We start from the raw sequence: 26840 nt of genomic DNA on the forward strand, positions 1-26840 counted from the left end.
TATCATATGATTTGTAATATAATAATATAATATATAATATAATGTAATAATATAATAATATAATAAATATAATAAATAATCTGCTTTTGCTTTAAAAATGATTTCATTGATTATCTAAACGGCTGCAGATTAATTTCTCTTTGATCAATTGATAAATTCAGACTCGTCAATATGAACCAATCAATCTCACCTGAAGGTCCATTTAGCAGCTGTTCCGGAGCTTTCGATCACGTTCAGATTATGTTCATCAGAGTTTTCATCCGTGTTCATAAAATATCTTTAAATTGATGACTGAAAGCTCCGGAACAGCTACTCAATGGACCTTCAGGTGAGACTCTGATTCTTTAATGCAACAACTAATCGATTCATTGATCTTCAGAAGATTATCTGCAACTATTGATAATCGATTCATATTTTGTCAACTTGTGAGGATTTGCTGCTTTGATCCGTTTCACTATTTCACAACACAAACGATGAATGAAAGTGATCAGCAGAACAATCGATAATGAAAACAATCATTAGTCGCAGCTCTATGAAGACGTCTGCAGTCGACTCCGTCGTTCAGGAAACTGGAACAAACGTTTTTCCGACTAAACGTTTAATTAATTAATTAATTGAAAAAAAAAATCGTCAGTTGCAGCTTTAGTTTATCGGGAGTCAAATTTACAGATTTGTGCTCAGACGACGAAAGACGTCATTAAAACGTGTTCACATGAACATTTATACTGTCAGACACACACACACACACACACACACACACACACACACACACACACAGGGCATGATGAAACAGGAAATGGTTCTTCTCCTCGTCTGTATCTGTCTGATGAACTGCAGCATTATTGAAGACATGCAGTGGATTCAGTCTCAGTTCAGTTGTTTGATGATGATTGGTTGTCACGGTAACATCCTCCATGATATAGAGTCCCGCCTCCGACGCGACGTCTCGTCCTTGAACATCATAATTACACATGGTACAAAAAAAAACAGGCTTCAAAAGAAACGTAGTGCTGAATTCACTTTTTAAACACTTCAATCACGCACTATTTCACATCAAAGTTCAACATCACATGGCACCGAATGCAGCACGTTGGAGTAAATGTGTGTGAGACCCCCCCCCTCCCCCCTCGCCCCCCCCCACCCCGACATGGCACTTTAATAACAGGAACCTCGTCTCCGTCACGCCGACACTGAGAGAAACGGGCGGAGAGGAGCTCAGCTCTGACTGGCCTCCGTTCAAGTAGAAGCCCTTTCTGACGTGGAATGATGGCGGTTCAGCTTCAGTCAGGTTAGACGTGCAGAGGAAGCCGATGCCTCTGCAGGTTTACAGGTGGGGGTGGGGGGGGGGGGGGGGGGGGGGGCGGGGGTTCTTGTGTCCCTTCTTTTCCAGGCGGGAGACCCTGTGCAGAGTCCAAGCAGCACCCGTTCTTTGTGAGATAAGGCTTTGAGGAGCACCAACGCTCTGCTTCTCTCAGCCAATAGGAGGACTACCTGCTGTACGGGTCGCCGGGGTAACTGTTGGGGCCGCCTCCTCCCCCACCACTGCCGGGGAGGGGGCTGTGAGAGGAGGAGGAGGAGGAGGAGGGGGAAGAAAGGAGCAGGGAGGAAGAGGAAGGGCCCGGCAGGGAGTCGTCGTCTGTTCGTCCCCCGTCAAACACGTCGTCCATGTCCACGGCCAGAGAAAGGCTGGGGGGCCGGGGGCCGGACAGGACCTGGGGGCCCCACATGGGAGCCAGCTGTTCAGACGGGCCGGAGGCCTGGGGAGGCGGGTAGATGTGGGCCGGGGGCTGGGTGAGGAGCAGGGACCCTGAGGAGGAGGAGGAGGGGGCGGCGGGCAGCCTGGAGGCCCCGGAGCCCGTCTGGGAGCCGCGGTGGATGCGATGGCTGACGATGATGTTGTTCCCGAAACCGCCCATGGACGCCATGGTGGTGCTCTGCTCCCGCTGCACCACTGCCGTCATGCCGCCCTCCGCAATCAGCCGGCGGATTCGTGCCAGAGCGTCTTCACCCGAACCGACATCTGGAGATTCTCCTGAAGCAAGACAGCAGTGACAAGGATAAATGTCAAACTGCTGTTCACGTTGTTCACAAGTCACGGTGCACATTTATATATCAACATCACACTGTTCACATTGTTCACAAGTCATAGTGCACATTTATATATCAATGTCACACTGTTGTTCACAAGTCATGGTGCACATTTATATATCAACATCACACTGTTCACGTTGTTCACAAGTCATAGTGCACATTTATATATCAACGTCTAACTGTTGTTCACAAGTCATGGTGCACAGTTATATATCAACGTCACACTGTTCACAAGTCATGGTGCACATTTATATATCAACGTCACTGTTCATGTTCACAAGTCATGGTGCACATTTATATATCAACGTCACACTGTTCACAAGTCATGGTGCACATTTATATATCAACGTCACTGTTCATGTTCACAAGTCATGGTGCACATTTATATATCAACATCACACTGTTGTTCACAAGTCATGGTGCACATTTATATATCAACATCACACTGTTGTTCACAAGTCATGGTGCACATTTATATATCAACGTCAAACTTGTTCACAAGTCATGGTGCACATTTATATATCGTCAAACTTGTTCACAAGTCATGGTGCACATTTATATATCAACGTCACTGTTGTTCACAAGTCATGGTGCACATTTATATATCAACGTCACTGTTCATGTTCACAAGTCATGGTGCACATTTATATATCAACATCACACTGTTGTTCACAAGTCACGGTGCACGTTTATATATCAACATCACACTGTTCACGTTGTTCACAAGTCATAGTGCACATTTATATATCAATGTCACACTGTTGTTCACAAGTCATGGTGCACATTTATATATCAATGTCACACTGTTGTTCACAAGTCATGGTGCACATTTATATATCAACATCACACTGTTGTTCACAAGTCACGGTGCACGTTTATATATCAACATCACACTGTTCACGTTGTTCACAAGTCATAGTGCACATTTATATATCAATGTCACACTGTTGTTCACAAGTCATGGTGCACATTTATATATCAACGTCACACTGTTCACGTTGTTCACAAGTCATGGTGCACATTTATATATCAACGTCACACTGTTGTTCACAAGTCATGGTGCACATTTATATATCAATGTCAAACTGTTGTTCACAAGTCATGGTGCACATTTATATATCAACGTCACTGTTCACGTTCACAAGTCATGGTGCACATTTATATATCAACGTCACTGTTCACGTTCACAAGTCATGGTGCACATTTATATATCAATGTCAAACTGTTGTTCACAAGTCATGGTGCACATTTATATATCAATGTCAAACTGTTGTTCACAAGTCATGGTGCACATTTATATATCAACGTCACTGTTCACGTTGTTCACAAGTCATGGTGCACATTTATATATCAACGTCACTGTTCACGTTCACAAGTCATGGTGCACATTTATATATCAACGTCACACTGTTGTTCACAAGTCATGGTGCACATTTATATATCAACGTCAAACTGTTGTTCACAAGTCATGGTGCACATTTATATATCAACGTCAAACTGTTGTTCACAAGTCACGGTGCACATTTATATAGCAGAGTGTTGAATGAACAGCAGAGTGTTGAGTGAACAGCAGAGTATTGATCAGAGTGTTGAGTGAACAGCAGAGTATTGATCAGTACCTGCAGCAGTGGTGGACGTGTCGGCCTCTGCTGAGGCTTCGGTCTGGCTGCCGTCCTGAACTCTGCTGCTTTGAGACTCCAGCTGCGCCTGAGCTGCTCGGCTGGTGGACGGAGTCTCAGGAGGGACATCTGTGGAGAGAAGAGACCACGCTGAGGACAGATTCAATCATCCTTTCATAAACACTAATGTTTTAAACCACACATCATTACCTACGAAGCAAACCAAGCTAGAGATCAGCGGAGTAGAGCTGTATCAGGTGTATCAGGTGTGTCAGAGCAGGTATAACAGGTGTATCAGGTGTATCAGGTGTAACAGGTGTATCAGGTGTGTCAGAGCAGGTATGACAGGTGTATCAGGTGTATCAGGTGTGTCAGAGCAGGTATAACAGGTGTATCAGGTGTGTCGGAGCAGGTATGACAGGTGTATCAGGTGTAACAGGTGTATCAGGTATAACAGGTGTATCAGGTGTAACAGGTGTATCATGTGAAAGGTGTATCAGGTGTGACGGAGGTGTTGGAGCAGGTGTGTCAGGTATAACAGGTGTATCAGGTATAACAGGTGTATCAGGTATAACAGGTGTATCAGGTGTAACAGGTGTATCATGTGAAAGGTGTATCAGGTGTGACGGAGGTGTTGGAGCAGGTGTATCAGGTGTAACAGGTGTATCAGGTGTAACAGGTGTATCAGGTATAACAGGTGTAACAGGTGTATCAGGTGTGTCAGAGCAGGTATAACAGATGTGTCAGGTATAACAGGTGTATCAGGTGTAACAGGTGTATCATGTGAAAGGTGTATCAGGTGTGACGGAGGTGTTGGAGCAGGTGTGTCAGGTATAACAGGTGTATCAGGTATAACAGGTGTATCAGGTATAACAGGTGTATCAGGTATATCAGGTGTATCAGGTGTGACGGAGGTGTTGCAGTGTTTCAGTACTGAGTGCTGGCTGGGAGGTGCTGGGCTCTGATAGGTCCCTCTCTGTTTGTGTCTCAGCGTTCTGCAGCTGGATGATTGGTGTCTGGGTTCCTTGTGATGTCACTGAGGGGGCGGGGTGTCGGGGCTGAAGGCCAATGGCGTTCATCAGTCCCATGTCTCTGTCCAGCCTCCAGCCTGAGCGGTTCGGCCTGACGATGAATCACAGAGCAGCGTGATGGTTAGTGAGTGTGGATAAAATATTATTTACATTTAGTAAATTATTATAAGTTAAAACTTGTTTTGCTCTCAGATCAAGTCACTTTCACACTTTTTAACTCTTGTAGTTTATTTTTTAAGTCGTGTTTTCGTGTCCTGTGTTTGTGAGATGCTTCTGTAGTTGATTTAAGACTTTAAAGAAAGATTTTACTTCCAGATGTTGATTCAAACATCTGTCTGCTGTTTTTACATCTAAACTGTTGTTTCCACTTTAGGTCACATGGTGCAAAGGTCAGGAAGCACATGACACACTAAAACACAACTGATGGTCATTTTGGGACTTAAAGGTAAATAAAATCAGATTGTTGGTGTTTTACTGAGCAGCCTGATGTGTGCTGCAGGTTCTCACCCTGGTCTATCAGAACCTCGGCTCCGGCTGGTTCCGCTGTTGTTGACGGAGAATAAAGGCTCGCTGCTCGACTCTGCAGGACTCTCGCCGTCGCTTCGGTAGAACCTGCACACACACACACACACACACACACACACACACACACACACACACACACACACACACACACACACACACACACACACAGAGTTAATTCACTCCTATGCAGGAAGTCTTAAAGCAGAGGAGGGATTTCTTCGTGGAATTGCACAGACCATGACCTCGTTAGCAGCACTAATTGAGCTTCTTCAATTAATGGTCTTCCTGTTCAGATTGCCCATTAAGATAATCACATCAGGTCACATCTCAGTGTGGAGGGACTGGAGGGGAACATCAGCTGCCAGTTTATTAGGTACACCTCCATAAAACTTATTTCTGCTTGATTATCGATTATCAAAATATTTGCCAATTAAATTGATCAATTCTCAATTATTTGACTAATGCAGCTCTATTCTAAATGAACTGATTTATTGTTTGGTCTGTTAAACGTCAAACATCCAAAGATATTCAGTTTATGATCCCATAAAGCAGCAGTTTGAGGTTGTTTAAATAATAAAACAATGAATAGTGCATTAAAATGTTGCTGCAGCTCTGAAGTCGTTAATCTTGTTTATAGATTAACTAGTTACAGATCTATATTATATATCTATAATCAATCAACACGTCTGTTAATATAAACTGAACCTTGCTGAAAGGACAGTTTGTTGTATTGATCTGCAACAGTTTGATCAAACTGGTAACTGAGTGAATATTAACTCCAGTAGGTTCAGAGAGGAAGACGTGAGCAGCATGAAGGATTAACGGCGGCGGCGGCGTGCAGACTCACACAGGCCGGCAGATCACCAGGTCCCCTTTGTTGGTTCCATACGCCAGACCCATCCCCGGATCCGGCAGCCAGCGAGCTGAGTTGATACTGACGTGGCGCCGCTGGTCTGGAGCCATCGGATAGACGACGTTAAACACCATCTGAAACACACACACACACACACACACTGGTTACACACACACACACTATCTGAAACACACACACACACACACACACTGGTTACACACACACACACACACTATCTGAAACACACACACACACACACACACTGGTTACACACACACACACACACACTATCTGAAACACACACACACTTATTACACACACACACTTATTACACACACACACACTATCTGAAACACACACACACACACACTTATTACACACACACACACACACTTATTACACACACACACACACACTATCTGAAACACACACACACACACACACACACACACACACACACAGATTACACACACACACACACTATCTGAAACACACACACACACACACACACACACAGATTACACACACACACACACTATCTGAAACACACACACTTATTACACACACACACTGAGTGGTCAGAAGACTAGAAAGGCGCTATACAAGTACAGTCCATTTACCATTTACACATCTACACACACACATCACACTGATAGCTGTGTCGTAATCTATTATATTAATAATAATTATTAATAATTAATTATCAATAATAATGATTAATGATTAAAGCGACCACGCTGGTGAGATGATGAAACTTCTTTGTGTTAAGAGTTGATGAATGTTTGGAAACTTTGCAAATATATATATTATATAGTAATAGTATTATATATATATATATATATATATATATATATATATATATATATATATATTAAACAGTGGTTTTATATTGTGCAGTGACAGTTGTGTTGAAGTTATATTTGAATGTTTCTGAAAGTTTAATCACATTGTTTTGCTTTCTCTATATTATGAGTCTTTTATTTCAGTAGTTTGGATGTTTGGACATCATGAAGGTTAATGTTTGATTTGTCGAGAGAAGAACTGATTGAATGTTTCACAATATGATGAAACGTTCAGACTCTGAAGAGTGAATCTTGTGTTTTAAACTCAAAGCTTAAATCTCCAGAGTGACAGAAGTTATCATCTCAGGCAGAAGTCAACCGGACCTTTAAAGTCCCTGAAACAAAGATCATCAGTAATGTGGTGTGTTTTATCTAGAATGATAAGCTGAGCCTCCTCATGAGTCTCTTTCCTTTTTCTACGTGTGGTCTTTAAGCCTCTTTGAAACAAGTTCAGTTATCGCCGTTTTATTTTGTAAAGCTTCGTATTTTAAAGTTGTGTTGGCTCATGTGAGGTTTCCTTTGAGTCCGAGTGTCATCAGGAAACTTTATTTCCTGGAGCCTGAATCCCGACTGGGACGCCCAGACGCCGACTCTGGGCTGAACCAGCTCGTCACAGCCTCACTCAGAGACTCTCTGACTGTAGACAGTGTGACCGGGGACTGATCCGCCTGCCCGCTGTCCCAGCTCACAGCCGAGTAACGAGGTAATTAATTAATAAAGTACTACTACTCTAGTATTAGTAGTACTGGTCTGTCCTATTAAGTGCAGCAGTGATAACAGCGTTAGAGGCAGGAAGTGGTTCTGTTAGCACCGTCTCACCCTGATGGACGTCTCTCCTCCGTGCGGCTGCTGCAGGCGGAAGACTTGCGCCACCATGTGGTCGGTGGTGGGATGCAGCAGGATCCTGCGAGAGGCCAGGCCCACCATCACGTAGCAGCCCATCGGAGACAAGCTGACGGATATCGCATTCGGACCTGACGGAGGACAGACATCAGTGAAGGTGGTTAGCATGACGCTAGAGACAGATATCACATACATACATAAAACAGTACTGAGAGGTGTTCATCTGTACTATCGTCTCCCTTCTGCCAACACAGAACTCCATAAAACCTGGAACAATAACCAGAGCTGTTACAAACGGCGCAATCATCCGCTCCCATGGTTTCTCACTCCATTGCTATGCTGACGACACTCAGCTCTTCCTGTCGTTCCCACCGGAAGACCACACAGTCTCGGCTCGGATCTCATCATGCCTTGCCGATACATCAGCATGGATCAGCTTCAACCTCTCTAAGACTGAGCTCCTTAACCATCCCAGCCAGTCCCTCCATACAACAAAACATCAGCATCCAGCTGGAACCAACCCAACTCATGCCCACAAAGTCTGCCTGACGCTTGGGTGTCATGATCGATGACCAACTAACCTTTAAGGTTCACGTGGCCTCAGTTGCTCAGTCGTGTTGGTTTGTCCTGTACAACATCAGGAAGATCAGACTCTACCTGTCTGAGCTTGCAGCACAACTCCTGGTTCAGGCTCTGGTAATATCACACATCGACTACTGCAGCTCCTTACTGGCAGGCCTCTCCACATGTACGTTCAAACCTCTGCAGATGATCCAGAACGCGGTGGCGCTTCTGGTCTTCAACCAGCCCAAAACAGCACATCACCCTGCTGTTCATATCCCTCCACTGGCTCCCAGTTGCTGCCCGCATCACAGAACAGCCACTAAACCAGCTCCCGCCTACCTGAACCCCCTCATTCAGGTCTACACTCCCTCCCGCCCACTACGCTCTGCCAATGAAAGGCACCTGGTACCACAACAGGACCCTCAGTCACCAGCTAGACTCTTCTGCTCTGTAGTTCCCCGGTGGTGGAACGAGTTACCAAACTCTGTTTGACCTAAGACTAAATACCAGCTCTTCATGAACAAAAGAAAATCTGCTTCTATGCATCTCCTCTGAGCCTTTTGGCATCTACGTCCTGCTGGACTCAAACTCTTTCTGACCCGTACTGGTGTCGTCGTCTCCTGACTGGATCCTTGTTTGTGTTGTATCGTCGCTTTAGATAAAAACATCTGCTGAATGAAACTGTAAACTATAAATGAACTGAACCAGACCTGCTTTTAATAATAACTATGATTTAAGATCAGTTTTATGTACATACACAAACATCTGGAACAAAATTAAAATTGTGTTCTTACAGTTTAAACATTTACTAAAACATTTCCTTCTTCTCTGAACTTCTACACATCTAACACCTGTTTACTCTTGTTATCTTTAGTTAAATGCTTTATTCTTTTATAGAGAGCAGGTATGTTTCAGCCCACATGTAGAGCCAATATTCTGCCTGTTGTTTTATAGTTTTATTACTGTTCTGTTGTTATTTCCTGCTACAAATAAAACATGAAAATAATTTGTCATTTGGGTCATAATAATAAACATTTAACTGAATAAACATGCAGAAGGAATTCATATTATACACAATTAAAGGTGAGCTTGGTGCAAGATTTAGAATGAAATGAACATGTGAAACTGTACCGAATCTCTTGGTGTAGAGCATCTCTCCCAGGTTGTGAGGAGCCAGAGAGTAGATGGCCAGGATGCCTTCGTCTGGAAAACCCCGCTGACTGCTGGGAATAAAAACAGCCAGCAGCTGACCGTCTGCGGAGATGTCACAGCTGGCGTCGTTGTAGATCTTACAGTTTGGCACCAGGACGTTGACCGAGGCTGAGCAGGACAAACACACACAGACTCAGAACCGCAAGTCCATAAATCTCCTCAACAGTTAGTTTTTTCTCCAGATTTGGATCAGAGCTGCAACTAACGATTGTTTTCATTTCATCAATTACTCTTGATTATGTTCTGGTTTCATTGATTAGTTCAGTGTTCAGTTTACTGTCACAGAGACTAAAGAAACCAGAAAATATTCACATTTAACAAACTGCAATCAGAGAATTCTCAAAACAATTAATCAATTATCAAAGTAGTTGGTGATTAATTTAATAGTTAAGCTTCTAAAACAGCTTTTAGACCAGCGGTTCCTCCACTTCTTTAGTCTGATCTACAAAGTTCTTCAGATGAAACACAAACAGGAACTTTTAAGTTCCTGGATCAGTTCCTGAGAAGAGTCCCTGTGGTTCCACAGTTCCTGGATCTTTCTGATCAAAACGGACAAATAAAAGAACCGAAGAATTATTAAACAAAAACAAACACAAACTGGAGCAAAGACATAAAAATAAACAGAGTTTAATGAAAGAAAAACCACGTAGTGACTCTGTAGATTAGGAACAGTGACACCAGCGCGCTCTTCCTCCAAATCCTGTCAAAACTTTCTTAAAAACTCATCAGCAGCCAGAATGAATGAATGAATGAATGAATGAATGAATGAATGAATGAATGAATGAATGAATGTCATCTGGGAGCTGAAACACTATTTTAAAACCTTCCTACCTTCTTAAATCTCATGACCGACGGGTTTATCAATCATTTTTATGCTTGACATCTTATTTATTTAATAAGTAAAGTCTACTGTAGTCTTTGTTCAACAGATAAACATCATAGTTATTATGAGCTCCATGTGATGAAGCTCTCGCGGTGACGCTGCCAGCAGGCGTCCCGGCTCACGGCTGTCGTACCGTTGCTGATTTCAGGCAGATCAAACTTGGTGAAGTCCCACCACTGCAGGCGGTAGGTGGTGTTGGCGATGTTGCTGGCGACCGCAGACTGTCCGTCCCCGATCGATGCCCCTGAGGAAACGAGTAAACACTGTCGATGTTACACGTATTCATTCAGTTGGTCGGATGTTTTCTGATACAAGATAACAAAACGGAGAACTGAACATGCAGCGACGCTTATCAGCATCTGGCTGGTGGCTGGAGGTGATTTCCAAACTTTAAATGGTGTTTTTGGTGTCAGTGCAAAGTGTGTGTGTGTGTGTGTGTGTGTGTTTACCGGCCAGTACTCTGTTGACAGAGGAGTGTGTGGCCAGGCCAGGCTGCCCTCTTTCATGGAAGATCCCAGCGTAGGGCAGGTACTCAGGAAGGAGGAAGCGCCTGGAGAGGAACAGACAGAAAACATCTTCTAAACTCACCGTTAACTTCCATTAAACTGCAGACTCATCAAACACAGATTAAACAACAGTAGAAGAAGAGCAGCGGAGGCTTTTAGTCTCTAGTATGGATCCTACACTTCCCACAATGCAACACTGTTACCCCCCCCCCCCCCCTTGCTTCCTGAATGCCCACATCTTTCAAACTCCACTCCTCCAGTTTGTAACGCAGTCTTTCTGTTAAAACTCTCAGACCCAACTTAAGGTCACGCTGATGTCATCCCTGTGACATCATCAGGATGATGAGTAACCTGAGCGTCATGTTTAACCCGGTGAAACGTCCCTTTAACAGCCTGAGAACAGACTCTGCAGACTGTTCTACACCGTCGTGGTGATGAGAGCTGACTCACCGAGGGACGAAGCGACCCAGCGAGGGCGCCGACATCCTGGCGTTTCGTGGCGTCCTGTGCCTCGCTCTGTCTCCGTTATCGCTGAAAGAAATGATCCAGTTAGAGACAGGCCTGCAAACTCAACTGGGATGAAATAATCTCTCCACTACAACCCAGTAACCCAGACTTCAAAGAAAAATAAACAAACTATCTGTTTGTCTGTTTTTTAACTTTTGGGCCCATTTTGTCCTTGTTGGGTTGTCTTGGCACAGCTGAGCTGCAGACATGCCATAACGCTTCATCTCCCCACAGCTACTGTTTAGACAGATTAATACAGTTTGTTTTGTGCAGAGCAAACAGTGTTTCTCTCCTCTCGTCTCACTCGGCTAAAACTGATGAGATGAATTATACATCCAGCTTATAATGTTCTTTTCTTACTCCAGCTCCTCAAAGTCCACGTCACTGTTGTCCATGGAGCCGGACGGGTTACTGGCGGGGCCGTCGGAGGACGACGACATGGCCCGCAGGCGGTTCTGCTGATAGCGAAGCGAGCGCTGGCGGATGCTGTCACGTCTGGACAGATACTGGATCATCCTCTGGGCGTAGTAAGCAGCTGGAGAAAGCCTGAGCAGCACAGAGGACAAACTTCAGACTTATTGTTTCATCAACAAACTGAAAGTAGGTGTGACTGAGGTAGAAAGAATACAGACAACTGTTAGTTTCTAATGTCCTGAGACAACAGAAACAGTCCACAGAGACAGAAAAGCAGCCGTCTAAACCACATTTACATGTTAATTTCACTGTTAGAGAAGTGAATATTGTCATATTCTGTCTGATCTCTTTGCAGTTTTGATGAGAGACTCGTCTACAAACCCAGTGACCTCTGGCATTCTGCCTCTGAACAGAAAGTCCCTGTTTGATCCTCTGTTGTTCTACTGACAGAGTTTATTACTGAGAACCAGCAGCTGGCTTTCATTTCTCCCACAGCTCCGTCTGAAAACCTCTAACGAGATAATTACAAGGTTGCTGTTCACTTGTACAACTAACAGAGCTTCATATCACCAACTCTGCATTTACAACTACTGTTAGTTTACCTGGCTGGAGCAGGTTAATGAGGTGTGTTAGTTTACCTGGCTGGAGCAGGTAGATGAGGTGTGTTAGTTTACCTGGCTGGAGCAGGTTAGTGAGGTGTGTTAGTTTACCTGGCTGGAGCAGGTAGATGAGGTGTGTTAGTTTACCTGGCTGCAGCAGGTTAATGAGGTGTGTTAGTTTACCTGGCTGGAGCAGGTTAGTGAGGTGTGTTAGTTTACCTGGCTGGAGCAGGTTAGTGAGGTGTGTTAGTTTACCTGGCTGGAGCAGGTAGATGAGGTGTGTTAGTTTACCTGGCTGGAGCAGGTTAGTGAGGTGTGTTAGTTTACCTGGCTGGAGCAGGTTAGTGAGGTGTGTTAGTTTACCTGGCTGGAGCAGGTAGATGAGGTGTGTTAGTTTACCTGGCTGCAGCAGGTTAATGAGGTGTGTTAGTTTACCTGGCTGGAGCAGGTTAATGAGGTGTGTTAGTTTACCTGGCTGGAGCAGGTCAGTGAGGTGTGTTAGTTTACCTGGCTGGAGCAGGTTAATGAGGTGTGTTAGTTTACCTGGCTGGAGCAGGTTAATGAGGTGTGTTAGTTTACCTGGCTGGAGCAGGTTAATGAGGTGTGTTAGTTTACCTGGCTGGAGCAGGTCAGTGAGGTGTGTTAGTGTACCTGGCTGGAGCAGGTAGATGAGGTGTGTTAGTTTACCTGGCTGGAGCAGGTTAGTGAGGTGTGTTAGTTTACCTGGCTGGAGCAGGTTAGTGAGGTGTGTTAGTTTACCTGGCTGGAGCAGGTTAGTGAGGTGTGTTAGTTTACCTGGCTGGGTCGGGGTATATCGGGTGGTCTCTGGATCCCGACATGTCATAGCGAGACAAAGATAATAGAGATGATTCCAACAGTCGCCTGTATGAAAGAGATTATTAATATTATCATTATGACATTTTATTTGGATTAACGGTAATATTTAACTCACCGTGTGACACAAAGTAGCTGTTTGACAGAATTTCAGCTATTAACAGTTAAAAGACTGTGAAACAGATTTAAACTTTGTCTCTAAAACAAAACTAGATTAAGATGAACCCAAAGACAGATACTGAGTCTACTTCTCACATGTTTTAATCACTTTATTCTCAGAGTTGTGACTGTGTTTGATCTGCTCTGAGTGTTCAGGCACCTACAGTGAGAGAACATGCAGAGCACGTACCTCCTCAGCGAGTCTTCATCTGGGGGGTCAACAGGCATTTCTTGGCTTAAGGCCTCCGGTGGCTCTGCCGATCGGCCCGCGGCAGCCTGCCGGTACACCCGCTCCCACTGTGCTGTGTCCTGGTTGTACACCAAACCCACCGTCTGCTCACCAGGCTGGCTGGAGGACGGGGCTATAGGGAAGGCCACTGTTCCTGTCCCTCCACCTCCGGGCGGAGGTGGCTGCTCGCTGGGCTCCGGAGGCACTCTCCTGTCCTGGGTCTGAACTTCTAGAGTCCTCCGGCCCTCTTCAGGCTGCCACGGGGAAGAAGAAGAAGAAGAAGGGAAGGAGGAGGAGGAAGAGGAGGGCTCCAGAGTGGAGGCAGAGGTGGAGGAGGCCTGGTTGGTGCGCTCCCAGCGCTGAGAGTCATGGTTGAAGGTCAGCAGGTTGTGGCAGGCCCGGCAGCGGTTCAGGTGGCCTCGGGAGGCGGGGGGCGGGGTGTTGTTCTCCAGGCTGTGGGAGGCGGGAGGGGGAGGGAGAGGAGGCTGGTAGTGGATGATAGTAGGGGAGGCGGAGGAAGAGGAAGATGAGGAAGGCCCAGGTCTGTCTGGGTCCATGTTGTTATTCAGCAGCTCTTGGTTCTGCTCTTGGCCTCCGTCCGCCATGCCGCCGCCGCCGCCCCCCAATGGAGGCTCCAGGTCCTGCATGCGGTCAAACTCCATGAAGTAGCGGCTCAGGTTGCACTGCAGCACGTTGCGGAAGGAGGCCGTGTTGCTGCGGGAGCCGTCCCAGAACGGGTGATGCCCGCTGCTCGTGCCGGCGGCGTCTCGGGCCCCCAGCTCTCCCTGTTGGGGGAAACCCCGACCTTCAGTGGCGGAGGTGTAGACGGGGGAGTGGGACGAGCCGTCCTGCTGTCGGAGCACCGAGAGGAGGCTGATGGAGGAGGAGGAGGAGGTTCTGGGAGGCAGCATGCCCGGACCGACCGCCCCGCTCTCCCTCATGCTCAGCAGGTTGCGTGTCCAGTCGGGTCCCGGCCTGGAGGTGGAGAGCGGCTCGATGCTCGGAGCCGGAGGGTTCAGAGACGTGCCGGTGCTGTAGTACACGGAGGTGAAGGCTGAGGGGCGTTCAGGCGGCTGTCTGGGCTCCGTGCGGGCAGACGAGAAGGTGGAGGCCGAGGGGGGCTGGGGAGTGTCGGCTGACACCCTGGGATCAGGGGGGGTCGCGGAGGAACCGTCGCCGGCCAGGGAGGGGTTACGATTGATGGAGCAGCGACTACACAGACAAACCAAGCCCAGGTGCTGGGTGCAGCCGGGGAAGGGGGGCCCGCGTTCAGGGGTGGGGTACTGGGCCAGAGGCATGCTGGGAGATTCTCCGACACTGCTTCCGTTTTCTCCCAGAGGGCGCGGCTGCTCCCCTCCCGCCTGAGCCCCCGGGGAGCGAGATGACAAGATGTGCAGGAAGTTGTGGAGGATGGGCGTGCGACGGACCGGCTGGGAAGGCAGGAAGGAGCGCTGACGGAAGTGAGGCATCTCCACACTGTCCATGGGAACCTCCGAGTCCTCCTCGTTCTGGAACAGAAGGTTCAACAGCTCTGAGAATTCAACCACCACCTCTCAACCTCCCACAACACCTGACACACCTGACAGTTCTTACTCGTTACTGGCCTGATCACTTACTTGCTGATTGGACGGATTCACTATCGCTGTCAGCAGGTTGTGACCCAGCGGGTCGAACCTCACCAACCTGGAATCAACACAATTGTACAAATAAAGTTCTGTTATGTTTTTCTGTGATGTCTGAACACAGCATTTAATCATCATTTATTTAGACCACATGCATCAACCTACACACAGAAACACGCAGACATCACTTCCCACATCAACTGGTTTCTATAAACAGAACGTGTGGTGGGAACGTGAACCAGCGAACCAGTTTCTCTAAAGCGATCTGAGGGTGATGTGATGAGTGAAATATAAGACGACAGATGGAATCTTTTAGTAAAACAGTTTGTTCAGGTTGATAAACTGCTGCATTCACACATCAATCTGTAAAATGCCGATCAAAGCTGAATTTATCAACATGAGATTCATTTTGTGATTCTGTTTATATGTACAGTTTAGATTTGAGCGCTACAAACTAATTTAACATTTCTGAGATGCTGTGAAATGAAGCTCAACAGAACCATGTGTATGTACGGCTTTATCTGATCAGAACTATGTGTCTGTATATTTCTGTCTCACACAGTTTTAGTCAAGCGTCAACAGAGTTTATGCATCTACAGAGTTTATGCATCTACAGAGTTTATGCATCTACAGAGTTTATGCATCTACAGAGTTTATGCATCTGGCGCTTGTTACTCAGCAGCACCTCCTACTGTCCGATCCCTGTTTTCTGCAGCATGTAGATATGACGACTCTCTTAAACCTCTTTAACAGTCACCACAGATATCAATAACATGTCACGGCCGCTCCATCAGACCCACCGGACTCTCTCCGTGTCGCTGCCCGTCTTGACCACGGCGAAGGGCTCCGGTCGGCTCCAGTCCCAGAAGTGGAGCTCGTTGTTGGTGGCGATGAGGAGGAGCTGAGCAGTGGGGTGGAAGGCCAGGGAGGCGATGGCGACATTACTCTCTGTAAACCAACTCTCACTACCACCCTGCAGAAAGAGCACACGCTCCACATTATCACTTCATTCACAACTGACGGGGATTCATAATCCTTTTATTTTAAGCTTCTCTAGTCACTTAAACCCAAAGATTGTTGCACGTCGGATTGAACAAACTCTTCACTGTCTGAACTTGTTTCTGGTTTCATCATCAGCATCATTGACGCCCCTGAAATGTCGTATAAGACGACCTGTTTGTTCCATTTGTGGGCGAGTTTCATTCACAGAAATGTTCCCAAAGAGCTAAAAGGCAAAACGCTCCATGACTCATATGAGAGGCGTCATGTGACGTCAGAGATATTACTGCGACATGATGCTGCACAGAGACACTGAGACAAGTTTCCAACAACTACTCAGTAAACTCTCAGTGAACCGGCAGCCACGGTGATGGTGAAATGGTGAACAGAATATTCATTTTGCATCACGTTTGCTTTACTTATACATTTAATTTTTGAGGTGTGATTTGTGTATGGACCCGTACACAAATCTGTTGGTACGAGTGATTCTTGCTTGAGGCCCGTTGTGTCGTATTTCACAAGGTACCAACACTCCATGCAGAACCTCAGAGGTACTAGTACTCACATGCAAGTCCCAGATGCGGACTTCGCCATCAAGGCACCCAGAGGCCACCAGGCCAGGGATAGTGGGGTGAAAGGTCACACACCAGGGGGTTCTACGGTGGCCCACTAGGGAATGTAGGCACTTTCCAGTCTTCACTTCCGTTATGTAAATGTTGTGGTTGACATGTGTGGAAGCCATCAGGGTCCTGTGAGAGGAGAGACAGTTGACAAGTGTGATATATTCTGATACAGCTCAGTGAATGGTCCCCTTACTGTTTTAGAGTCGTTCCTGAAATATTCTCCACTCTGTTGGAGTATTTCTCACCTGTCGGGGCTGAATGCCAGCAGGAATGTTGAGCGAGGGCTGTCCGGCAGCTCCACTTTCTGTCAGGCACAAACAAACACATTTACACTCAGGTAAGTAGATTCAAACATACAGATATGGCATCATCACAGCTGTTCACATCAAACTCTGACATCATGTTTGATGAATCTGCTGCAGATAACAACATGAATCCAGTGGGTATCAGCGTGTTGCACAGCAGGAAGCATCAAACCTGCTGCAGAGTCACATTTAGACAGAAGAAGACAGAAATACGCTGCTGTCCACATGACATCAGATACAACACTGTTAGAAAGATATTCCCTCTGAAAATCATTCTTTCAGGTTAGGCTGTTATCATTTCCCAGAATCAAAGGTGATGTCTTCATTTTGTCCCACCAACAGTCCAAAGTCCAAATATATTCAGTTTATGTGCAGATATAAAGTCACACAGCTGACGGACTGTTAGCCTAGCATGCTAATCCTACAGTCTATCTGTAATAACAACGGAGGTGTTAATGGTTATCAGGCCATCAGCCAGTTGGTGTGCTGGATGATTGAGACCAATATGCTGCCTGTCAGTGTGGTAGAGTGTCAGCGACTGAAAGAGCTACTAATCCCCGTAACCCTACCCCGTAACCCTAATACCCCAACCCTAACCCAACCCTACCCCCTGACCTTAATCCCCTCACCGTAACCCAACCCTACCCCCTAACCCTTATCCCCTAACCCTACCCCGTACCCGTTATCCCATAACCCTAACCCAACCCTACCCCGTAACCCTTATCCCATAACCCTAACCCAACCCTACCCCCTAACCCCCTCACCCTACCCCGTAACCCTTATCCCCTAACCCTGACCCCACCGTACCCCGTAACCCTAAACACACTGAAAACACTTTGAGGAGGAGAGGAGTTAAAAGTCAAACTTACCAGAGCAGACAAGCTAGCTCACAAACAAAAGATTAACCAGTTAGTTACCAGTTAATTATCCATAATACAGTGCTTTATATCCAGATGTGTATATATGTTATTTATGCTTGTATATATGTAAATATACAGTATACAATTAAACTGAGCACATCCCTGTGCAATATCACTAAAACCTTAAATGACTCAAAACTGTATCATCTTACTATAATTTTAGTATTTTTATGGTGGAGTGTCGGGTATTTGATCTTATTTGGTTAGACAGACTCCATCAGCAACAGCGAGCACACCTGAGACTTATAAGCAGCTTATAAAAGAACCAGTTTAGTCCTGGGTTGTGTTTAATGCTACAAGACTCCACATGGTGAGAAACTGCCTGAACAAGTAAGAAACCAGATTGTGAGACTTCATGAAGATGAAAAGCAGCCTGATGAATACTGGCAGCACTTTGTTTGTTCAGATGAAACCAAAGTTAAGTAGTTTGGATCAGATGGGTCCAGCATGTCGACTACCGCAGTGACTGCATAGTGCCCACCGTGTGCTGATGTACGTTTATAGATGGACTATGAATTACAGGTGTAACGGTACACCTGTAATTCAGTTTATTGCGTTTTCAATACAGCAGAAAAAAAGAGAAAGCAAGAAAAATGACATTTTGGTCTTTTATTTTGAAAAATGTAAACATCCAACAATGGCTCATTGGCTCCTTTGATATATATGTATGAAATCTGGCTTAAAAAAAGCCTCCTGGAGCCAAACCCTAAATCCAACAGGAAGTCAGCCATTTTGAATTTAACAAACTCCTCCTAAAGATTTAACCCAAGCGACAACTTTGGTTGGTGACATCTGAAAGACCTTAATGATGCTAAATTGCAAAGCTTTTTAGTTTTCATGGAACACCCGTCAATTATACCCAAAACATGAAACAGGAAGTTGTTTTAACTCGGCTTTCCATTGTCCAATATGCCCCCAAATTTGTCATGTTTGATGAGAGTCCAGGTCTGAGCACATCTACTAGCGCCACCTACTGACAACAGGAAGTCAGTCTTATGTGACAAACATCATCCGATTTACATGAATTTTACATGGTGTGGTCTAAACATGACGTATGATTAATGGGTGTTCTCTAGCGGCACATAGTGGACACAGGAAGTGATATTTGACTCCTTCCTGTAACATCTAATATTCATGAAAATACACGTGCATGTCAGGCGACCTCCTCTAAATGTAGTGATACCACAGCTGCCTGCAGCTTTCATTCATTAACATATCTTGACAAAAGAGTAAAATGGTTATTGGATTATTGAAATGGTTGCTATTGATCTTCTGTGCATGGACTAATTGATTAACGCTGAGCTTTCAGTTCCAGCAGATTAAAGTTGAGTTTGTCTGGTGTGGAAGGAAAGAGTGAAAGCAGCGTACCTGACTCTGCCATTTCATCCAGCGCACTTTCTCCTCCACCAGCAGCTGCAGGAGCCGCTGCGAGCCGAAGCTCTGCGAGCCTCGCTCCCGGCTGGACAGGATCCGGACCGAGTTCCTCTGACGGGACGCCATTTTGCTGTCAGTGGCCTCGGCTGATTGGCTGCTCACTCCCGCTGCTGCCAGTCCGTCGCCATGCAGAGTCCAGGCTGAGATTCAGAGTGAATACATATGAGAGGAAGTTGTCATTACTGCTGCTTCATGAAGCCAAAACAACTCATCAACAGAAACGTGATATCTGGTTAATTTATGAGGTCAGAAGACTGAACTCCAGCCGGTCTGATCAGGATTAGACCTGAAACAGCCTCCCGCTGCCTCCACATGCTGTCAATAATCCACAAAACTAATTCAGTTACCTTTTAAAGATTCTTAAAATGATCAGTTTCAAGAATATTAATGATTTTTATAACGGATTCATTATAAATATGAAACATTCTCTGGTTCCAGCTTCTTAAATGTTTCTTCAATTCTTCAACATCCTGTTAAACATGTGAAGCTCTGGACTGTTGGCGAACCGAACGCATCACTGCGGGCTCATCTTTCACTACAGGCAAAGCGATTAATCAAGAATATCATCTGCAGATTAGAGCTGCAGCTACACATTATTATGATTATTACTGATTAATTGATTAGTCCATGAAACGCCCAGAGCTCAAAGTGACATCTTTAACGAGCTCATTTTTGTCCAACCAACAGTCCAACTAAACGATGACGCACCATAAACACGATCATCGTATTTATAGACGCTGGAAGCAGGTTTTTATTTTAATTCACATTTAAGAAGCTGGAATCAGTCGATTCTTCTTAAAAAATGACTGAGAACAATCAATTATCAAAAAATCACACAGCCTGTTCAAGGCGGGAATGCCGCGGCTTTATTCCGCCTCGCTGTTCTGTATAAAAGGTACAGACATGGGGGGGGGGGGCAGAGACCTGACGCTGCTGTGTTCCACGCCACGCCACGCCTCTGAACCCGGAGCGCCGGCACACGTGGGCGGCTTTATAGTGGCTTTGCTTGGTTCAGTGTAAAGAAACAACGGCGGCCTAATGACGGACCTTCTTTACAGCTGTAACGGGGAATATCTATATAGAAGAGTCCAGCTCTGAACTGGTCTAGTCTCATATTCCTGCTTTATTCCTCATACTTCTGTTTAATTCTTGCTTTATTCCGCTTACTCCTGTCTTATTCCTCTTACTCTTGTTTCATTCCAGCTTTACTCGTGTCTTATTCATGTCTTTTTCCTGTTTTAATCTTGTGAGCTCCATAAGAGCTAACAGAGCTAACACAGCTAACAGAGCTAACAGAGAGCACAGAGCTAACAGAGCTAACAGAGAGCACAGAGCTAACAGAGAGCACAGAGCTAACAGAGCTAACAGAGCTAACAGAGAGCACAGAGCTAACAGAGCTAACAGAGAGCACAGAGCTAACAGAGCTAACAGAGAGCACAGAGCTAACAGAGAGCACAGAGCTAACAGAGCTAACAGAGCTAACAGAGAGCACAGAGCTAACAGTGTGCACAGAGCTAACAGAGCTAACAGAGCTAGCAGAGCTAGCAGAGCTAACAGAGTTTCAGGGTTTCTGCAGGTTTCAACAAGTTAAATTTAAGACTTTTACAGACCATTTTAAGACCTGCTTCACATGTCCATACTGGATTACGCCTGTCATGTTCAGGGACGGGATTGATACCAATGCAGTTATCAATTCTGCTTATCGGTTCAATTCTTTTTCGATTCCCTTATTGATTCCTGATCAATTTTCTGTGTGGGAAAAAAGTGGGCCTACACAGGTTTTCAGCGTCAATGGAAATGTTTTATTATCTCCACTGTTTTTCAATGACCTTACATGCTGATGAATATATGAAACATAACTGGTAGAAAAGATAAATAGTCTGCGAACAACAGTTAACTGCATTAATTAATGAATGAATTAATGTGAAAGCATCTTACAGTCTCCTGCCTGTATGAGAATAACAAACTGAAGGGGAGGAGGAGGAGTGCTCTACTGTGTTATTAACATCATGTCTCCAGCAGTGAGCAGCCTCTCTGCTCTACTGTGTTATTAACATCATGTCTCCAGCAGTGAGCAGCCTCTCTGCTCCTCTGTGTTATTAACATCATGTCTCCAGCAGTGGAGAGCAGCCTCTCTGCTCCTCTGTGTTATTAACATCATGTCTCCAGCAGTGGAGAGCAGCCTCTCTGCTCCTCTGTGTTATTAACATCATGTCTCCAGCAGTGGAGAGCAGCCTCTCTGCTCCTCTGTGTTATTAACATCATGTCTCCGGCAGTGGAGAGCAGCCTCTCTGCTCTACTGCGTTATTAACATCATGTCTCCAGCAGTGGAGAGCAGCCTCTCTGCTCTACTGCGTTATTTACATCATGTCTCCAGCAGTGAGCAGCCTCTCTGCTCTACTGTGTTATTAACATCATGTCTCCAGCAGTGGAGAGCAGCCTCTCTGCTCCTCTGTGTTATTAACATCATGTCTCCAGCAGTGAGCAGCCTCTCTGCTCCTCTGTGTTATTAACATCATGTCTCCAGCAGTGGAGAGCAGCCTCTCTGCTCTACTGTGTTATTAACATCATGTCTCCAGCAGTGGGCAGCCTCTCTGCTCCTCTGTGTTATTAACATCATGTCTCCAGCAGTGAGCAGCCTCTCTGCTCCTCTGTGTTATTAACATCATGTCTCCAGCAGCGGAGAGCAGCCTCTCTGCTCCTCTGTGTTATTAACATCATGTCTCCAGCAGCGGAGAGCAGCCTCTCTGCTCTACTGTGTTATTAACATCATGTCTCCAGCAGCGGAGAGCAGCCTCTCTGCTCTACTGTGTTATTAACATCATGTCTCCAGCAGTGGAGAGCAGCCTCTCTACTCCTCTGTGTTATTAACATCATGTCTCCAGCAGTGAGCAGCCTCTCTGCTCCGCTGTGTTATTAACATCATGTCTCCAGCAGCGGAGAGCAGCCTCTCTGCTCCTCTGTGTTATTAACATCATGTCTCCAGCAGTGAGCAGCCTCTCTGCTCTACTGTGTTATTAACATCATGTCTCCAGCAGTGGAGAGCAGCCTCTCTGCTCCGCTGTGTTATTAACATCATGTCTCCAGCAGCGGAGAGCAGCCTCTCTGCTCCTCTGTGTTATTAATATCATGTCGCCAGCAGTGGGGAGCAGCCTCTCTGCTCTACTGTGTTATTAATATCATGTCGCCAGCAGTGGGGAGCAGCCTCTCTGCTCTACTGTGTTATTAACATCATGTCTCCAGCAGTGAGCAGCCTCTCTGCTCCTCTGTGTTATTAATATCATGTCGCCAGCAGTGGGGAGCAGCCTCTCTGCTCTACTGTGTTATTAACATCATGTCTCCAGCAGTGAGCAGCCTCTCTGCTCCGCTGTGTTATTAACATCATGTCTCCAGCAGTGGGGAGCAGCCTCTCTGCTCCGCTGTGTTATTAACATCATGTCTCCAGCAGTGAGCAGCCTCTCTGCTCCGCTGTGTTATTAACATCATGTCTCCAGCAGTGAGCAGCCTCTCTGCTCCTCTGTGTTATTAACATCATGTCTCCAGCAGTGAGCAGCCTCTCTGCTCCTCTGTGTTATTAACATCATGTCTCCAGCAGTGGAGAGCAGCCTCTCTGCTCTACTGTGTTATTAACATCATGTCTCCAGCAGCGGAGAGCAGCCTTTCTGCTCCACTGTGTTATTAACATTATGTCTCCAGCAGTGGAGAGCAGCCTCTCTACTCCTCTGTGTTATTAACATCATGTCGCCAGCAGTGGGGAGCAGCCTCTCTGCTCTACTGTGTTATTAACATCATGTCTCCAGCGGAGAGCAGCCTCTCTGCTCTACTGTGTTATTAATATCATGTCGCCAGCAGTGGGGAGCAGCCTCTCTGCTCTACTGTGTTATTAACATCATGTCTCCAGCAGTGAGCAGCCTCTCTGCTCCGCTGTGTTATTAACATCATGTCTCCAGCAGTGAGCAGCCTCTCTGCTCCTCTGTGTTATTAACATTATGTCTCCAGCAGTGAGCAGCCTCTCTGCTCCTCTGTGTTATTAACATCATGTCTCCAGCAGTGGAGAGCAGCCTCTCTGCTCCACTGTGTTATTAACATTATGTCTCCAGCAGTGGAGAGCAGCCTCTCTGCTCCACTGTGTTATTAACATCATGTCTCCAGCAGCGGAGAGCAGCCTTTCTGCTCCGCTGTGTTATTAACATTATGTCTCCAGCAGTGGAGAGCAGCCTCTCTACTCCTCTGTGTTATTAACATCATGTCTCCAGCAGTGAGCAGCCTCTCTGCTCCTCTGTGTTATTAACATCATGTCTCCAGCAGCACCATGTCTCCTGTCCTCCTCCTATCCTCCCCCCATCATCCTGTCCCCTGTCCTCCTCCCCCCATCCTCTCCCCTCCAGTCCTCCCCCCATCCTCCTGTTCTCTGTCCTCCTCCTATCCTCTGACTTCCTTCCTCCTCCTTCTGTCCTCCCCCCATCCTCCTATCCTCTGTCTTCCTTCCTTCCTCCTCCTTCTGTCCTCTGTCTTCCTTCCTCCTCCTTCTGTCCTCCTCCGGTCCTCCCCCTATCCTCCTGTTCTCTGTTCTCCTCCTATCCTCTGTCCCCTGTCCTCCTCCCCCCATCCTCTCCCCTCTGTCCTCCTCCTATCCTCTCCCTCCGGTCCTCCCCCCATCCTCCTGTTCTCTGTTCTCCTCCTATCCTCTGTCCTCCTCCCCCATCCTCTCCCCTCTGTCCTCCTCCTATCCTCTCCCTCCTGTCCTCCCCCCATCCTCCTGTTCTCTGTTCTCCTCCTGTCCTCTGTCTTCCTTCCTCCTCCTTCTGTCCTTCTCCTATCCTCTCCCTCCTGTCCTCCCCCCATCCTCCTGTCCTCTGTCTTCCTTCCTCCTCCTTCTGTCCTCCTCCTATCCTCTCCCTCCGGTCCTCCCCCTATCCTCCTGTTCTCTGTCCTCCTCCTGTCCTCTGTCTCCTGCTGTTAGCCTTCCTAGCGTGTTGTGGTTGTGTACACCACGCCTGCGGTGGATGAGACTGCAGACAGATTAAAAAATGGCTTTTCTACATGTTAATGCTTGTTGAACAGGTGTATTGATAAATTATTGGCTTTTTACTGGTGAAGGTTTTATTGACACAACAAGCCTAACTGTCGTCAACTTGAGTTATCTTCACTCCCACAATGCTTTGCTGTTTGCTGATTTATTTGGGGTCTAGACCATAATACCTCTTCACAACATGACATCTTCTCTTTGAATGGATAAAGTAGCTGTGAAAAAATGACTCCTACATGGAGTGTTGCATTATGGGTTGTTTGTAGCATTAATGTTGCTAGGCTAGCGAGTGTCTTAAAGTCAGTTTATAGAGAGCGTGTTAGAGTCAGTCAGCACTTCAGTGTTTAGTTGGTCCAGTTCAACCTGCAGGAAATAAATTCATGATGAGTGAAAACGAGTCCAGAGTGTTTTCTGAAGGGATATATCAAGCTGTCAAATACCACAGTGACAGATGATGAGCAGTCGTATTAATGCTAACCTCTGACTGCTTCCTAGAGCCTGCTGGGAGAGAGTGCGAGTATGAAGCTATACTATCATTTATATTCAGAAAGTATTTTTCCAGAAGCAGGTGTTGGAAAAGGGGGAGTCGTCTTATATTCAGTGTCGCCTTACATTCAGGCCAATACAGTATTTACAGACCAATTACAGACCAGCATCTCTCCGGGTGGTCGTTCACATGGGGCGATGACGCCGAGGCGACGCAGACTCCAACGTAGCACGTAGCCTCCTACGTCTCCACTGTATTACCGTATATAACGCAGTATATGCTCAAACACATTAGACTACCATATATACCAGCTGTGGTAGGCATTTTTAAAAAGATGCCGCGATGACAGTAATGAGCTCGACCCTGCGGTACGCATCACATGACCCAGGTGATGCGGTTCTTCTTCTCTGCTCCTCACGAATCCTGTCACTTTCCAAGACTGTGTTAAACTATCTAGTGATGAACTCCGCTGCCATCTCTCCTAAACATCTCCATGCCTCCACAGTATGTCTCTACTCTCCATCCTCTTCATCACTGCCCTCACTTCCTCCTTGCTTATCCACCCACCTCCTGATTCACTATCCCCACATTATCCAACAGTGTCTCTCATTTTCTTCATTCATCAGCCCCTCAGCGGACTCCTTCCACCTTCTCAGCACTCTCCTCACCAGTCAGCACATCTCCATCTGTCCTTCATCAACCTGACCTGCTGCACACCTTCCCTCTGTCAGCCAATCAGCACAGGTCCTTCTCTGTCCTTACTGTCCAACCTCTCACATTATATATATATATAAATATATATATATTTATATATCATATTTGTACATAAACAGCAGACATTATTCTGCTCAGTTATATATTAAACATCATATTTATACAATAATAAACAGCAGATATGATCCTATTCAGCTACATATTATATATGTAATATTTATACAATAATAAACAGCAGACATTATCCTGTTCAGTTATATATAAAATATTCAGAAGACATCGGTCCGTAACATACAACGTTAGTTTATAGTTTAGCTCGATAGTTAACATTAACAACATTTTACATTTCACCGTTTACAAACATTAAAAGTTAATTTAAACACCGTTAGCTGCAGCTAGCCGCGGAGCTACATTAGCAGCTAACGAGCCAACAATCTGAAATGAGGCGCTGAATTATTTGGATTTTTAAAGATGTGTGTTGGCTCACAGCCGTAGACACATTAATAAGATGTGGTTTCATGGATAATAAAGAGAAATATGATTAAAGGAGGACTGTCGGGCCTACCTTTCCTTACGAAGCCATCCAGCGATGCTAACGGGCTAATGCAGAGCTAGCAGCTATGCTAGCAGGTTAGCTAGCTCGATGTGGCCGCTGCAGAAAATAACCTAAATAAAGGTTAAACATCGGAGTTTACCAGCGCTTCTAATGAACAACGTCCTCTGAGATCAACAGACAACACTCATATTATCCGCGGGAGAAGAAGAGAAAACGTTTTTAAGGCTATGTTCTGTTTCTCTGCTGCCGACGACAAACTGATACTGCGTAACTAGCTAGCCGCTAGCTAGCCACACACAGGCTTATCGGCAGAGTGCCGATCACAACTCATCGAGCTAACACAGACCTTCATTCAAATAAATTAGTTTTTTACGGTGAAATCCGGCGACCAACTGAGAATGGTGTTCATGTTACTTATGAAAATATGTTGATTCTATTTA

At 45.8% G+C, this 26840-nt stretch overlaps 1 protein-coding gene and 1 long non-coding RNA gene across 2 annotated transcripts; one reads left to right on the plus strand and one right to left on the minus strand.

Annotated features, from left to right (window-relative positions):
* Positions 1–1005: 1005 nt before the first annotated feature.
* Positions 1006–26719, minus strand: ambra1b (autophagy/beclin-1 regulator 1b). The gene is made up of 19 exons (XM_044356052.1): positions 26410–26719; positions 19549–19754; positions 17201–17259; positions 16898–17081; positions 16134–16306; positions 15328–15394; positions 13673–15219; positions 13285–13371; positions 11837–12022; positions 11420–11500; positions 10913–11013; positions 10597–10707; positions 9500–9688; positions 7781–7935; positions 6114–6253; positions 5249–5353; positions 4645–4832; positions 3711–3839; positions 1006–2032 (listed from the first exon to the last, which is right to left on the minus strand). The coding sequence occupies exons 2-19, from the start codon at positions 19678–19680 to the stop codon at positions 1488–1490; spliced, it is 4179 nt and encodes a 1392-aa protein (XP_044211987.1). The 5' UTR covers positions 19681–19754; positions 26410–26719; the 3' UTR covers positions 1006–1487.
* Positions 3624–4638, plus strand: LOC122985428. Its single transcript, XR_006404115.1, has 3 exons — positions 3624–3969; positions 4109–4484; positions 4542–4638. It is a non-coding gene; the product is annotated as an uncharacterized LOC122985428 (long non-coding RNA).
* Positions 26720–26840: the final 121 nt, after the last annotated feature.

This window comes from Thunnus albacares, chromosome 7 (assembly GCF_914725855.1).
Source record: "Thunnus albacares chromosome 7, fThuAlb1.1, whole genome shotgun sequence".
In the NCBI taxonomy this organism is placed as follows: Eukaryota; Metazoa; Chordata; class Actinopteri; order Scombriformes; family Scombridae; genus Thunnus; species Thunnus albacares.